General features: G+C 34.5%; 1 protein-coding gene across 3 annotated transcripts; it reads right to left on the bottom strand.

Annotated features, from left to right (window-relative positions):
* Positions 1-746: 746 nt before the first annotated feature.
* Positions 747-15,825, bottom strand: LOC105256071. Of its 3 annotated transcripts, none has more exons than XM_025413800.1 (6): positions 15,523-15,825; positions 14,478-15,014; positions 6,766-6,874; positions 5,105-5,319; positions 2,035-2,145; positions 747-1,115 (listed from the first exon to the last, which is right to left on the bottom strand). In XM_025413800.1, the coding sequence occupies exons 3-6, from the start codon at positions 6,838-6,840 to the stop codon at positions 974-976; spliced, it is 543 nt and encodes a 180-aa protein (XP_025269585.1). In that variant the 5' UTR covers positions 6,841-6,874; positions 14,478-15,014; positions 15,523-15,825; the 3' UTR covers positions 747-973. The 3 variants fall into 3 exon arrangements, with proteins under 3 accessions (XP_025269585.1, XP_025269584.1, XP_011264023.1); XM_025413799.1 differs by lacking the exons at positions 14,478-15,014; positions 15,523-15,825 and adding exons at positions 8,715-8,884; positions 9,044-9,169; XM_011265721.3 differs by lacking the exons at positions 14,478-15,014; positions 15,523-15,825 and adding an exon at positions 9,044-9,183.
* Positions 15,826-17,585: the final 1,760 nt, after the last annotated feature.

Below are 17,585 nucleotides of genomic sequence, written 5' to 3'. Positions count from 1 at the left end.
AATATCAACTGCTACTAAATTATTTTTATACGAAATGGAAATCGTTTTTATTCATTGAAACAATATTGAATCAACAGTAAACTAACAAGTTAATAATTAAACATATTACAAATTTTTTCACATCTCTTCATTTTCTCATACATACAGTAGTAGTAGCAAGTCATTAAAATTGCAAATTATTCGCGTGCCGAATTTTCGCGGCGCAATTTCCAGCTTAAAATGCTGTAGAAAATTTTCTATTTTCTGCATTATCTCTCGGGGAATTCACGAGAGAGAACCGCAATCGTTCGAGAGAGAGAAGTCTATCGGCAATAATTCAAGCGATAACTCGCCGAATAAAATTTCATAAAGAGATTCGTCGGAACTTTCGAGTTTATACCTGAAGTTCCCGAAAACGCAGTAAATTTTACAACCGCTACAGATAGAGAAGTCTCAAGGATCTGACATCTACCTGAAAAGTAAAGCATCTTACAGCATCGAGTTCACGAAGGATTTTATTCGCTTTACATTAAAGATTTAAAAGCGATGCTCCCATGCGTGTGAATCATTTACCGATTTAAGGACGATGTGTCTGGTCAATTTAATCTTGTCAAAGTTATATAATTGTGAGTTACCTAATTCACTACGCAAGCTCCTTTTTCGCAAAGTCGATATAACATGTGTGCATATATAACGGATATATAAACACATAGAAACACATAATTTAATCCTCAAATATCACACAGTCAGAAATATATTTTTTCTTGACTTAGAATTTAAGTATTCATGCGTTTTATTTGACTTTGTGATACAATGATATACTTGTATATTTTGCTTGTATATTCTGAATCAGTACGGAAGCGGCCTTTATAACGGACGCACATTCACGCCCAGCGACAGCGAAAATATTCAAGTCGCGTGGAAATAGAATTGCTCTTCCGTGTGGATACACCCTTAGGAAATTCGCGTGCAACGCTTCCCAGGGAGAAAAACTTTATGCTTCCCGAAAAGTTACAAAGTCGTAAATGTTAAGTTTGCAGGAGGAATACATTTCCAGACATTCCTCCGTTTTTTTAACATTCTCCGCGTCGATGTATTCCTGACGAAGATCTTCCTCGAGTATGGACGAACTTGGTCTACGACAGAAAACGTCAGATTAGTTTCTCGATGGAGCATTAATAAAAAATCGCTTAATTCTATTCAAATGGCTCACAATAATTAACGTCTAAATTGAACGATAATTCGAAATTAATCACTCTTGATTCACGATAAATGTTATAGATCTCTCTTTTCATTATTTTCATTATTTTCATTATTTTAATTCTATTTTGCATTGATTTTTTTATATTTCAATTACATATCAATGTATCATAATAGTATTTGTTGTAAAAACGTCAAAAAAAAACTGAATTGCTTTTTATTTTTACGCAGAAAATATATTATCTTTGTTGAATTAATTAGAGAAAACCTGCGATATTATTTATGTCTCACTGATCTCATGAATGTTACCAATCATACGAGATATTTTTGAAAATATTTATAATCGAGATTATTATCAAATCGAACATTCTTTATTTGATACTTTATTTTGTACATAAGCCCCATATTAACTTCAACTCTTAGCTTAGTAAGAGAAGTCTAAGAAAGAGATTGAAAAATTATAAATATTTTCGTTTGTCGCTATAAAAAATCTTATATATATATTTTACAGTTTTCATGTAATATATTAGTAAAAAAAGAGATCATATATATAACTCTGTTATATGCTAAGTCATGGATTTATCCCAACATTTCATTATTTGTCAATCTTAAAAACTTTGCCAATTATAATACTAAATTTTCTTGTAGTTTTCAAGATATTTTTTTAAGATATTTCATTTACGATTATTTTAAAACATTCCTGAATAAGTAAAAAAGTATCTTTTTAGAAAAAATAATTTTTTTCATGTTCTCTATTTTCACCAGAATGATCGTTTAAAAAAAATGAGATTTTCAATTTTGTTCGCTCAGGAGAGCAAAGACATATGTTAAAAAAAATCTTGAGGAATGACTCACGCGAATACGATCCGCAACAAATCACCGAGGAGTCCGTTATGGACATGAATGGCTTGCCGTTTGGTCTCGCATATGGATCTAAGAAGACATTGACGTCCTGGATACCCCATTCTGCGAAACAATAGAACAAATGTTCCATCACCCGTATATACATCATTTCCATACGATGAGTGATGTTTGACGAGATAAATGAGATAGCCATCTAAGAGTATCGGTGCTGTAGACAGGAAGATTATACGTGGAACGTATTCCGCAAGTTCGGTCGTTTAAAGCTTTGACAGTTAATTGAAAATCTTAAGCACAGTGCACAATGTATTAACTGGATAGCTAAAGATAAATATAGCGTTGGATAAAGTATGTTCGACACAGTCGGCGCGAGAAATTCCAGTAATAGATTATTAACGAGAAGATTATTAACTAATTGATCGATCTTAGCGCTCGACTTTGACTTATGATAAATGTTGCTAATATCAATCTTTCAAAAAACAAACCAATCAACTTCACTTTACATATATATTTAATTTTAATAAAATTACGAAATTTATAAAAAGTGGAGTTGATCAGTTTGATTTCTAAAAAAACTCATATAACTGTTTGTATTGACATCTAGCAGATACTTATATATATTGAACAGAAATTCCCGTATCATTTATGCTTTTAATAATAATGATAATATTTTTATTGAATGGAATATGTTGCAGATTTTTTTATAAAATCCTTTTATAAAATGTCGATTTTTGAATGACGTTTTATAAAAAATCTAGACTTTTGAATTTGCAAAAAATCTGCAACGTACATATATATAAATATAAAATTAATTAAAAGTAATTATACAACAAAAAAGAACAGTACACTTAAAAAAGAAGTGTATATAATGTTACACTAACAAGTTATGCAAAATAAATGTTAAATGCAAATGCAACATTATCTAGCCCAAGAAATAGTACATTCGCGCGAGTTCTATTATTTATCCTATTAGGATAAGGACATCAGAAAATGTCTGTCTTTTATAAGTATATTGTCTCCGGGGATCCGTCAAATAGACGTATGTTATTCATTTCCGGCGCTTGACACTTTTTGGCTTACCCTGAAAGAAATGAGGAGAGTGACGAATTAGGGAGAAATTGGATTTGCGGAAAGGACGTGTCTCGATCCTTAAGTGTCATCGACAAATGGACTTTACTAAGAAGTCACGTCCCTTTGAGTCGAATGCAGGTCCTAAGCACAGAGGACTATTTGTTGACAATATATTATCAAAGAAATAAAAATCTGAATAATAATGAAAAAAAGTACTTATTAATTGAAAACATCTTTTATATAATTTCTCGTAGTATTTGAAGTATCTCTCGCTAGACGTTGCAATTGGAAAAAATTATATTTTATAAAAAATTATATCAAGTTTATATTTCGCGATAGAATCAAAATAAATTAATTAGGCATTTTTTCAACAAAAATTGTTGACTTCATATATTTAATTAAAATAAATGTAAACTTTTGTAAAATAAAAAATTTCCTAACAAATTAAAAAATATATCAATTATTTCTTTCTTTCTTTGTTTCATTCGGAATATGAATAAACATCGAATTCAGATGTTAAAACACATAGATTGCTAATTTATTCTATTCTACTTTCTTTATATCAAAATTTTGACTATTGAAATTAAGACTATTTAGATCAAGATTAAAACTAATTTAATTTTGTAATTAAATATTAAAAAAACAAATTCCAAACTTTCCGATTTTGTAAAAAATCGAAAGAAAAGATCGTAATTTGCGGCGATAATTGTCACCGATTCGCTACCCATCTTTCATTCAGGAAACTAACAGCTATTCGACGTTAAGCGACTGCGAAAGCCCGTAACGTTCCCATCAGCATAAGGTACGGGACTCGACATGCGCCAGCTAAAGCGTAGACGCTAATATGCAAATCTCTCGTACTTGTCGGATTCGATTTAAATGTCACGCGTCTCACCGACGAGACGCGTCTACGAGACTTGCACTAATGATAGTCCCTTCCTTTTATACACTCGGAAAAATAACATTCATTCGCCGATCTCTTCGTTTCTATCGGAAGTATAAAACGAACGAATCATGCAATTAAAACTATCTAAAGGAAAACTATCTAAAGGAAAAAGTCCCTGTCTGCCCTTTTCAAATGTTACGAAGATATTTGATCACCACACTCACGGAACAGCATTTCTGTGTGTGTATCAAGCACCCCTACATACAATGCCGCGCTTATTGGAGAAATCCTGTCAAGGGATTGAGCGACAGCTGGAACGGAATCACGAAGAAAAGAAGAGTGTAACTAATCAATCTTCGAAGAAGATAAGATGAATTGTTCGGGGAAAGCAGTTGTTAGATATCGACCGAACAAACGCGACAATTAAATTATCGGCAATTCGCGACTATCATTCATCTCTGTGGAATGAAAATGATGTTAAATTAAAAAAAAACTGGAAGATATATTTTACGATTAATTTACGCTTAAAAGAATGCGAATTCCTCTTTCCCTGAAACGTATGCGTTTGTGATAATAAATAATATCTGGGCGAATAAAATCGAATATCAGACATAGGTACGCTAATTATCTCGTCAAGAATCTCATTGAATAATTTCGATGGCTAATAGCTCCTGTTGATAAGCTTCCCGACACGTGTATTATGCGGAAATTTGCATATTGGGGCCGGGGAAATTCGTATTGCATAACTTTACGTACGTGAAAGTTCACGAAAGGTGAATCGGGGCCGCTATTAGGAGAATCGAGAATCTCCCAAAGTCTTCAAGTAAATCTCGATTAGGCCATTTTACTTCGTCTCGCCTCTCGTGGACTATTATTATTGTTTGAGATTCTTTTTTTTAACGGCGAATTTACGAAAAAAAGAATTTATCTATTTTTTCGAGGCGATATTTGTCAAATTCCTCTTTAAAACTATTCTTTCTTGAGAAATATATCTATAATTAGGGGAGTAAATAAAGTAAAAGAAAAAATATATATCCTCCCATTTCTCGAAAATTAATTGGCGCAAATTTTATTCTAAAATAAAACTATTTTATACGAGTTACCGACGATTCAAATTTGGATTCCAGCATAGCGTAGATCGTGGTGCGATCTATAATGCTTCGTTGTCGATTAGCGTTTCTCTTGATCCTGCCCTCGTCATCTCCGCTCGTCTGTTCGATTTCCGTCACGTTTGTCGGCAATTCGTATTCTGCCTCAAGAAACATAGCCACCGACATCGTTGATGTTGGATCGTCCAGAGGAATGGCGAGAGCGAAAAAGAGCTAAAAAGAAAAAATATCACTTTGATTAGAATCGATCGGAATGTTTAATATCGTTTAGACTTCTCTGACAGCTCTCTTGACATTTATTGCTAGAGAAATTATCAAAATATCTGAATGTTTCATCCTCTCCCTGCTTGTCGAATACAGAAATCGTTTTTCAATGTCGCGTATCCAGCGAACGTTGCAATATTATTCGACTCGCATTATGTCGCAGCGGAAAAGCCGGCTGGTGCGTCGCGAGGGTAAAAAAAGGAAAACTCGTAATGACGGAGTCGCGTGATTAATCTTCCGGGAGAACAAAAGTTCGGCCTGCGAACTTTTCCTTGTTATAAATATGGATACTAGAAGTGAAATTCTCTCTTCGTGCGCGCGATCGTGATAGAGAGAAAGAGCGCGATAACGAAGACTTTCTTTCATCTCAAAACGCAGAGACTACTAGCTAACGAACCTGAAACTAAATCGAAATCAGGAGAAAGGGGAAATGTAGAAAATGTCTACGGGCGTTAAGAGACTTTACCGCAGAGCAACATGGAAAATGTACTTGTTAGATCCGCGATACAGTGTATTCGCTCAGAGCTCGTGTCACGAGATGTGTGTGAATATAAAATGAATGTAGAACATAGAATAATCTTCCCCCGAATTTCAGTGAAACGTACATGACAAGAACCTTAAATGAACTCATTAAGCTCGAAGAAGCAGTTAAGTTTTAATTAAGCTTTAATTAAAGCTTTTGCAATTATGTAATAATCATATATTTATTTTATATATATATGTATATATAATTAACATTATTAGTATATATTGTCAATATTAAAAAATCTCAGCTGTCTGATTATATTAACTTTAAGTCATTGTCTTTATCGTTATTATTTTATAATCGCTTATACAATTTATTATATATATGCTGTACTGAATCTGCGCATAATAGATCTGCGAAATTCAAAATAATGCATATCAATGTACTCTTTCAATTCCGGTAATTATGAACAGAGAAGAGACGCATATATAATTTAAATGGACTCATTCACTTCGTCGATATCGGTGCCATATTTCGCGAGAAGCTTTTTCAGGAAAGTGCATCTGATAGTCTCTTACATAATTCATTAATCCACCGAACGTTCTGCACTTCGCTAATTGAATTGTATCTATCGACTGATGTACGAAATTCCGAAAATGGAATTAACGCTGAATCGCGAGGATCAAACTGAAAATATTAATCCTTTGTACAATATAAATTCTAAATAACGATCCCTCCTCCTCCTCGATGGATCTTTTTCATCCGAATCTTTATATAAGTATTTTTCATTTCTTCATCGATAAAAAATTGTACGGAAATAATACATACATCATAAATATAATATTATACACGGTATCCTTTTACACGAACTATATATGACATATTACTTCACTATATCGGTACAGCATCTTAATCGAAAATTTTCTAACCCCCATCTTGCTGTCTTCCGGAAAGGACAGGCTCCTCACGTGACGTTGCATCGCATCCGTCATCCGCATTTCCATCGCGCTCGTGACAGCACAAAGAATCGCGGCAATTCTGTAAGAAAAGAGGACAAATAATTTTTTTTTTGCAAAACCAAGTGAAAGAAAAAAGCTGGGGCTATAAAGAAAGAAAAACGAATAATCGTGAAACGTGATAACGCGACCTCTTTTCGCGCGAAGGATTTTTTTAAATTCTTTGTCTTAGAATTCTTCACGATGATCGAGTACATCTCGTATGTCAAAAAAATAGTAAAAAAGCATTTTTATACCAAGTTTCTCACTAGAATCGCAAATCTTAATTTGACTGACATATTTTGATAGATGAATCTTTAGTGTTATCTTCCCCTTGGCAAAGAAGAGAGATCATCATTTTCAATTCTCAATACTAAATCTTTGAATTTACTTCCCATTTCTTATATCCCTTCTTGCACACGTGGAGAAGTATACTATGTTAAAAATATAGCAATCAGAAGGCATTTTATATCATAAACTAATAAAACACAGGGAAACAAGAAAAACAGTGAAAAGGACCATCGATGTTTTTTTCAAGCCTCTCTTTTTCCTCGACGTTTTTTTGCCCGATGGATGTGTACGTTCATGGACGAGCCGCAGATAGATTTCGTATATGAGCGAGCAGGATCGAGGGCCGCCGCCCCGTCGATGAAAGAGACGACGGGGATCGAGAACGTTGGGGAGATGTGCGCCCTCGGCTTGATTGTGGCTCCCAATCCCGGTACGAATCCCGGAGAGAGAAATTGCATTTCCTATTCGCGCGTATAAATGGAGGGCCCCGCGTCATTTCGTTTAAACAAACCGCGACCATACCGAGTTCTGTCCTTCATCAACCACGCGAACCCTTTGCGTGAAGGCTTGCAGTATCCATTTTGCAATATCTTAGTCTACCATCCTGTGTGTGTATTGCTATGTTTGTATGTATATGATGGACGCTTTGATTACGGTCCGGCAAATAATTCCGGCGCACATCATTTTCGAGGCTATTTGAAAGCTACAGTTCGAAATGAGAAAGCGAGCGAACCGAACGGGGCTCGACTTGAAGTCTTTAATCCTTTTTGATATAATTTATCCTTCATGCTCCTTCTTCTTTGATCTTTCGAACTTAATTACTATGCTCAAGTAATAATGAGATAATGTAAAAGAAGATGGTCTCTTTCTCTCTTGCGGAAGAAAAAGATGTATTCATTATTTCCCACGAACATAAAATAGCGAAAATTCATGAGACATTGATAATGCAATAATATATCGTTTCTTAAGTTTAAAATAATATTATATATTCACACTTTTCAAAAGTAATTTACCTTGTATATTAAAATAGGATATAAACACATTATTGTAATAGAAACATAATGTAATTAATATGCCTTTAAAGAGAAATTCTATATAAATTAATTGATAAGTTAATTATATTATAATTAAAATTAGATATACGTAATATATCTTACATAATTTTAAAAAATTACGTAAAAAATTTCGTAGAAATGTAATATAAAGCAATAATTTCCGTAAAAATGTGAAATAAGATATAATGTTACCGAATATAATATTCAACCGAAATTTAAAGATAACAAAACATAACTCAAAATTATTTTATAATACATTATACAAAAATGAAATATCTTTCTCGAAAAATAGTATCAATTATTTTTCGAGAAAACACAATTTCTTCTGTCATGATTTATATAATGTCATGTATAAATATATTATACAGTTTTTAGCATATATATTATTCATTTGAAAATAAGTTCCATGTTAAATAATGTTAATATTTAGTAGATTTGATATAATAGACTATAATAGACTTTCATATAAATTATATGTATATATATATATATATATATATATATATATATATATATATCGATAAATTTATATCTTACATAATTCCACCGGCGATTGAAGTCGTCGAAACAATCATTATCAGAAGTAGAAACGCTGATTTTATTTTAATTGAAAATTTTGCAGGTTAAAATATTTTCCACAGCAATAACTGAATCAGTGAGCATAAAAAAGGATTCCAGATTCACGTTGTCCAAATATTCTCAATCTTCTATAAAATACATTTAATTTCATGAATTCAATAAAATTTAAAAATTGTTATTAAAATATATGTTTCAAAAATCTTCGCCCTTTAAAACCTTTTTCTAGCTTTAAATTTTTATAAATCTTTGTTTTTGTAAAAATGTCTTTTTTCTTAAATTTGGCACACCTTGTATTATTCTAAGAGATGATGTTTATTTTATCCAATCACTGATTCTCTATCACTGCAATCACTTATAATATAATACATATATTCTTAAAAAATTATAGAGAGAACACAATACACATGTTAACGCTTCGACGTTCGAGTCGCGAAAGACATTTAACATACGGTTGTCATTCGTTACATCACCTCCAAGTCGATAACGCAACTCAAAAAGTCGATTACTCACATAAGCACATTGTACATTACATACTACATTAATTTTAAAATAATTAAACAATAAATTTAAAAAAATGAAAATGTGACAAAATAAAGACGACCTAACGCTTTCTAAAATCTTAAATGAAAGAAAATAAAGTTTAATTAAGATATAGTACATAATTAAACGCGCATAGCTAAAATAAAAAAACAGCCATTGAATTTAATTAGCGAAAAATTTCGTCGAAAGATTTTTTCCTAGCTTTAAAGAAGGTTTTAAAAGAACGAAGCGAATAATCGCGAATCGTCGTTCAATATCGTTAAGCGTGCTATTTAATGCATCTTCGAACAGCGATATCAAAGATTCCGAAGTTTCTCTTTTTTTGTGCGCATGTTTTCTCTAGAAGCAAAAGGGATTTTTGTTGAAAGGATTTTTTTAAATCGAACAACTTTAAATAACGATTGCAGTAGCTTTGCTGAACGTCAAAGAAATGTGAATCTCTGAACGCGATTGAGCAAGGAAAGAAAAAAAGATGCGTGAACTGTAGAAAAGCATTTCAACATTTACATCTACCAGTAAAATGCAAAGGATATATATATATATATATATATATATATATATATATTTATATATATATATATTATATTATTTAAAATATAAAATAATTATATATATATATATATATATATATATATATATAATTATTTTATATTTTAAATAATATAATCCCGAAAAGATTTTCTCAAAATATAGCAAAATATTTATAGCGTACTAAGACATATATCAATATATTTAAATTATTTATTTAAATCTCTTTCTCCAATTTTATTTAATTAAAATACTTTTTTATATACATTGTAAAAAAAATTAAAAATATTATATTATATAAATTTGTATGATAGTTTAAACCTACGTTTCCAATTAATTTTCACTAAAACAGTCTCTTGCGTGATAAAAAGTCAAGGTTTCCATTAAAAACCCTTACTCTCTAGTTTGCAATCTTATCGCGTCATTCTCAGAAAGTTGCTTGAGCACAGAGCCGACGACGTGAGAATGCTAAGTCACTTGAAAATTAATGTCGCAGCATCATTAGTCTAGTTGCCGAAAAAAAAGGGTGGCCTCGCGACAAGGACAAAACCTTACTCGACTTCATGGTTTGACCCCAATTCCCTGAGGTCGATCCATCGGCAAGAGGATAAAATCGTATCCTTTGCCGCATCCAAAGATCTGGCCATACGTGTATTCGGTTAAGAGCTGACAAAGCTAATTTGACGAAGTGCGCATTTGGGACTGAAGGACGTACTAAAGAGGACCGACAGGGACGACGAGAAAAACGCGAGTATTTACGAGAAATATGAACTGGCATCGGAAGCGGAAAGCGAATTCTAAGGAGAATTCGTTGGGTTTGGTCGGATCACTCGGTCAAACCGGTAGATCGCTCCTCGAGGATACCCCTCTCCCCCTTTCACATACAATTCTCGACAACTCGAAGAAAAACTGTACGGCACGTAGGGGGATGCTGAAAACGCGGAAAAAGGCGAAAAGAATCGAAGTGACTAGATCCTGACGTGACTTTTTCACAAGATTCGTGAGAAAAGAGAAGGGCGTTCCCGGACGATGTAAGCCCGGACGATATTGCGCGGCTCAGTGATCCTCAACTGGCTTAATCTTTCAATTTTGTAGAACAAAAAAAAATCATAAGGAAACCTTAAAAATTTGATCAGTTGTTAATCTATAAAAAATATTATTAATCTATAAAAAATATTGTTAATCTATAAAAAATATTATCTATAATAATCTATAATATATTATAACTCGCCAAAGAATTAGTATGATGTGATACTTCTCCTATGAAAACGTATTTGTATTAATTTGCTGAATTTAATTATAAAATTGAAGGTAGATTAAAACAAGTCACTTTTTTAGCAAGTTAATTTTATGTGGTGTACAATATCCCCGGATATCAAACTGATTTTCCTGAGGGAAAATATGAGCAGTTTTGAAGGAAAGTTTTGCGGTCATTCTGAGAGTTGTTAGCGAGTTTCGAATTGGAATTAAACTTTCATGACCTTTCGATCAAAGCGACCTTTCGATTAATAATACTGACTTGGCAACTTTCGCTTAACGTTATCGGAAATGAATAGTTATCGAATTTTTTCCCGAGAGTAATAAATGTCGCGCCGATTCTAGAAACTAATTCCACACATTCCAATTCGGGATGGAAGAGAAAAATATGCTTTCCGACATTAATTAACGCAAAGTTTCGATTCCGCATCAATTTGGAGGATATCCAGATTTTTCACGTCCTGTCTAATATTCTTATATAGAGTATACTATGTCACACTGTCGCGTCAACACTAAATGACAGCCGTTCTGGTTGATTTCAAATTAAAGTTTTTTCAATTAAAAGTGTCATCCAATTACATAGGATAGTTTGATATATAAAACTTTGAAAAAAAAGTGTGATTGCGATACTACAATACTGTATACTTACAATATATATATGTTTTATCTCATAAAATATATATTTTAAAGCTCTCTCTAATATGATTATTCCTTCCAACGAGTTAAAAGAAGAATATTCTTTTTTTACATTTTATAGAAAATAGATCTTCGCTTATTTAACGCTTTTATAAGTCAGTGAAAAATAACCGTGAAATTTATTTTTTTTTGTAGATATGCCATCTTTATGGAACCTTTCGAGCGAAAATTGGAAATAGATTCTGAAATAGGTAACCGCGACAGGGAAGGTCGAAATGACATTGCTCGGCGAACGAGAAACTCGAGGAGCCGTTTCTTCTCTCCACAGGTGCAGGGCAATCTGCGGTCGAAGGTAGATGATACGGTGAAATAATCGAAAAACGCATCACCGCGTATTGAAAGAAAAAAAAAGATTACAATTAAAATGAAGAATTAAAAATTTGCGACAAAAATTATGTGACTTTAATACATATATAATTATCGCACGTACATCGTTTTTATCGGTTTACTCTCAAATTTCGTTTACGTAAAACGATAAAGCTAACATCGCGGACAAGTACTAATTAAGTTGATGGCGCCTGATCATGGAGTCTGTTTTCATTACCGTCACGTTAATCGCGTCTCTGTGCAATTTCATTATGAGAATCTCTCGCAGACTCTGATAAGAGGGCGAACGACACTTTTCCTTGGAAAACTGCACGACGAATCTTCATCGGTGGTAATCTCGTCGCTTAACCCGATTAACCCTCCGATCGTCTATCTTGACCGGTCGAGACACAAGCGACAGGATCCCCGGGTGTTCTAGACATCACGAAAAATCGTTCGTCAATCAATCGTTCGGTTATCGGGCCTTTGAATTCGAGTTGTCGGTAGAGATCACGAATAATAATAGTCGGTGCTCCGGGATTCTCGAGAACAGTCGCAACGGATGTCGAACCGTCCTGGGTAAAAAGAGACCAAACGAAGAATCGTTCCTGTAATAGATGGAACCAGGGATTGAAAGGACTCGGCAGCATCATATATTGAGAACGAGTTAATTCTATGTTGCTGAGAAGGAAGCTCCAGTAAAAATTGGGTTCAAGCTTTCCTCTACTGCTCTTGTAAATATTATCATTGATAAGCAATGATTGCAGTTATAAATATAATAAATATAATAGTACTAGCAAATGAAATTTCACTGAAAAGAATTAATAATAATGATTGATTTTTCAATGAAACTGTCATTGTTTTCACTGAAATACTCACTGATCTTCTCGATGAAATCTTGTCATTTATAATCAGTGACATTTTCATTGATTCAGTTTAAAAGAATGCACAATAATGACGTTTATTGCATCCCAAATAGAGGATCTATCTGTATCGACATCAAAGTTGCATTCAACGCGTCGCCATGCGTCAATGTTCACGCCGTGTAGTTTCCGCAAATAGAATGGTTCTCACCGATAGCAACACGGGATTCCGAACGTCGGGGAGCTATAAACAAAAATCAACGTGCAAGATGTACAACTACGAGCGAAATGCAAACGTGCAAAAATAAAACGCAAGAATTCTCAACGGTACACAGTGCCAGGATATTATTCCAACATTCATTTCTTCAGGGATATTCCATACATTGCGTGTTTTTTGAGAGAGACTCGGCTGAAATGGAAGTAAAGATCACTTTTTCGTTCAACATACGAGCAGAGAAATGGGATGAATGTGTAATCAAAGGAATTAAAATTAATTCTAACCGGGGAGAAAAAGAACCGCGTTTTTGAATGTCTAATAACAACGGTGACGTTTGAAATGCAAACTCCATTTTTCCGGCCAAAGCCGGAAACGAATGTCGACGAATCTCGACTTCCTTCCCGTCCTTTTCGAAACGCGGCAATTTCCTCGGATAATAATCTCATCCACCTGACCCACCTTCGGAAATTATTCGATCTCATTCGGTCGCTCGCTGTCTGACGGAATAAATGCTTACCGTACACTTTTGCACAACCCCCTCTTATGCTCCCCTGCGACTCGAAATGTTTCGTCTACCGAAAGCCGATGGGGCGCGGCCGATGGTGGCTCGTGGAATGCCTTCGTACGTGGCTGGCAAGGTAGATGGTCGACGTTAACTCGCGGTGCACGGAATCGGGTTAATCGATTTCCGGGTAACATGCACGTACGAGACACATGTGCACCACGTAGGCGCCCCTATAGGCGTGACAGGGCAAGCAGGGTAAGGAGGGATCAGGAGGTGCGTTTGAACATATCGGGACCGAACAATATCGCTTATCGCAACAAAAACGACAATCGTGAACAGTGGTCCAATTTGTCGCCCGTCCAAAAGGTAAAACTGCTACTGAAAAATCTATATGTATACATCGTCCAAGGAATTTAATGTGTCTTTTTTTTCTTCTCCCATACACCTATTATTATATTTATGTATCTGGATTTTTATGGCGGTTTTACCTTCTATCTTTTCTGATTTTTTTTACAAGATTTATTATTACATGTAATAATTTTGAGGTAAACTATTCTTCTTATATAAAAACAAGCATTTAGAATTGTAAACAGCTTCAAAAACATTCTCCTGAAATATTAAACGAAGTATGAAACATTTAAGAGATTAAATTCTCGTTTAATTGGACTACGTGATATGGCTAGACCTGTGGGAAGAAACAAAACATTTTTGAAAAATGAGCTTAAAAAAATTAAGGAAAAAATAAAATAAAATTTGTATAAAATGCAACGATAAGTCATCGTTACATTGTTACATAAAAGGGCAATTACCACTTATGTAACATTTTTTCATTCTTCATTTGAAGGTGTCCCTTGCATTCCTCATCCTTTTGCCGACGATTATCCCCTACGGCCGCATTAATTCTCGTCAAGTCGTAAGTCACCAGCTCCGGCTGCCACAAGTAAGCTCATAATCGTTCCCGCTTCTCGTGCCGCTCAAAGCGAGCGCCGAACTTCGGTCAAAGTGGAAGATGAACTCGTCTGACGTGGCTCGGGGCGATTCGAGCCCCGGGGGGGGTTAGACAGAGGTTGGGCAAGAACGTGGAAAGCGGGAGATCCCGGACAGTATTTAATGCGGTTGCGCCCATTGCGCTCGTGGTCTGTTCCGGGGATAGAAGGGGAGGGCGGGAACCGCGACTTTATGCGATGTAATTCCGATGCAAATCTGTCTGTTGAACTTTTCGTCCGTTACGTCGCGTCGCGCTGGTCCGTGGTCGTGCTCTAGAGTACTCCAGTACTTTGTAGAGGGTGTCCCGAGTCTCGTGTACTTTCTCTTTTCTGTCTTCAAAATGAGCCTGGCGAACCTTTCTTTAAAGTGTAAATAGATTTATCAAGTTCTGGAATAACATTTACTTATTAAATGTAAAATAGATGTCAGGAAATATAGTGCAAACAATAATCACGAAGAGAAAATCTAAAGAAAATTGTATTAAAATAGTGACTTATGAAAATAAATATTTATAATGACAAATAACGCTGAAACAAGATACTGCAAATAAATTTAAACATGCTTTATTTCAATAAATTAGTTTGAAAAAATATTATATAACTCAGATTTAAACGACGACTTTTAATAGTCCATGAATCTTTTAAGCTCTTCTATAAAATAGTCATGAACAAAAAATAAATACTAGATTGCTACGTAAAAATTGCACAACTGTTATTTCCGTTCGAACACGATCGTTTATTTTAAAACGAAACAGAAAAAGCACTTGTTCTCCACTTTATGACTCGTATAATCGATCGATTTGATTCCGCGGCTCTACTGATAAAACACCAATTTCTGTAATAATATATATAAAATGCCAGGATATACGTTGTCTGTACAATGTTTCGCGGCATCCGCCCCTTTCTTGGGATACCTGAGCTTTGTAACGTTACCGAAATGGATCGCGTTTAACGAGGGCGAAGACACGGGCGCGTGTAACGCGCCGCAGATACGCGCCGTTCAGTCATTCACCCCCTCGAGAATTCTGCGACTACCCCGTAAACCCATTCGGTCTGGGGTGCGCGTGGGTGCGACGCTGGAAAGGTCGCGTTTAAATCACATGGGCGGGGCTGAAGGTCCCGGATACCGACCAGAAGCCGCCATCTGCACACCACAGGACGAACAACCCTCCGAGCTGTCAGATCGCTGTCCGCGATCCGAGGATCTGGAATTTTGTCCGCGAATTTGCGCCTATGTCATATGCCTTTCACCATTATTCGCATTTTATTCATCTCCTACTTTATTCTTTTATTTATAATATATTTATGTATGTTTTTCATATTCCTTATTTCTCATTTTTTATCACTTTATATATATTTTATATATGTATATATTTTTTTTTCTTTTTATATTATATATTTTTCATATATATTATATATTTTTTTATACATATATTATATATATTTTCTCCTTTTAAACCCCTGATTAAATGTATCTTAATTATTTAGTTATTTGATTAATTATTTAATTGAATTCATCTCATAATCAATATTCATGATTCTGAACTTGCGGAATTTCATCCGAAAATGAATAAAAAGTTAAAAGTCAAATTAAAAGTTATATTTTTCCCTCTTCTTCTATATCTTTCAATAGAATTTTTGCACATGCTCTTTCAACTATAAAATTTCAATATAAGGTAACACTTGTGTGTTTCACACACATATTTCATAAAAATCGCAGTGAACATTTACGCAGAATAGCGTTACGCTTATCGACGCCGCATCGTCTGAATCGCTCCTTGGCAAGATAAGATTCCGCTTTGGAATTTCTCGCAATGTCTACCTGCCGCGATCGCTTGTTACGTGCACAACGACAATGGTATCCTGGTAGTCACCCGACCACCATCGTTCCCGAGCACACACGAGTAAGCCGCGCATCTCGCATTCCGCAGCCCTGCAGAAAATTGCGACGGAAATCTCCGGCGTTGTTCTATGTACCGCAGGCGCATCATAAAATTTTCCTCGCGCAATTCCTCCGTAAATCTCGCATCCTTTATTTCAATGAGCGCGCGATATTGCCCGAGCGCAAAAACGATTCGCACGCGCGGAACGAATTATTTTGTGTAAAAAAGAACAGAAATGGGATATTACTAATAATTCATTTTTGTCGAGTAGCATCTGCGATGGACACATTCCTTCGATACATAAAATGCGAGAGAGAACAATAGTTTATTTATTAATAATTATGAAAATAATATCTATTTAATTCTATAACATGTATAAAAATACAAACTTAATAAAATATATATATATTTATATATCTATTATATATAGAGAGAGAAAAAGCTTATAAAAGGAGAGAAAATAAAAACGATTTTACAAACTCTAAGAAAATGTACAAAAATATTTTTTATAGCTATTTAAAAAAAAAAATGAGGATTAATTCAATAACTGTGCACGAATTATAAAAAACACAAAAACGAGATAAAATAGAAAAAAAACCGTAACAATGTACAAGATCGAAATGTAGCTTGAAGGTTGACTTTTTTGGAAAACCAGGTTGCCCCACGTATACACAATGCAGATAAATGTGTCTCGTGACCCAAAAATGATTGTCAGCCTACGACCGACTGTCACCCCGAGTATTTGACTTGCAAGATGCAGCGGAGACCGCTAAATTCATGATACGTTAATCAATAATATATTTAATCTGTGAAACATCGTAGATATTCCTGCTGGGAGACATAATGAAAGGTGGTTTCTGAACATTATTCAACAACATCCAATCGCAGAAGTCCGGTGATGTATCGAAGAGGGAAGAAGTGGGAGAGGGAGGAAACGGGGATGAAGGGACTGCTATACGTAAAGTCTTGGGGAATAATTACAAGTTCGCCATTGAATCAGGAATGTACCAAACAAGCTAGAAACGGACACTCTGCAATTCCATTATTA

Source organism: Camponotus floridanus, unplaced genomic scaffold (genome assembly GCF_003227725.1).
Source record: "Camponotus floridanus strain SB8 unplaced genomic scaffold, Cflo_v7.5 scaffold7, whole genome shotgun sequence".
NCBI classification, from domain to species: domain Eukaryota; kingdom Metazoa; phylum Arthropoda; class Insecta; order Hymenoptera; family Formicidae; genus Camponotus; species Camponotus floridanus.
The sequence above is the reverse complement of the archived record's forward strand: the minus strand, read 5'-3'. Positions and strand labels throughout refer to the sequence as shown.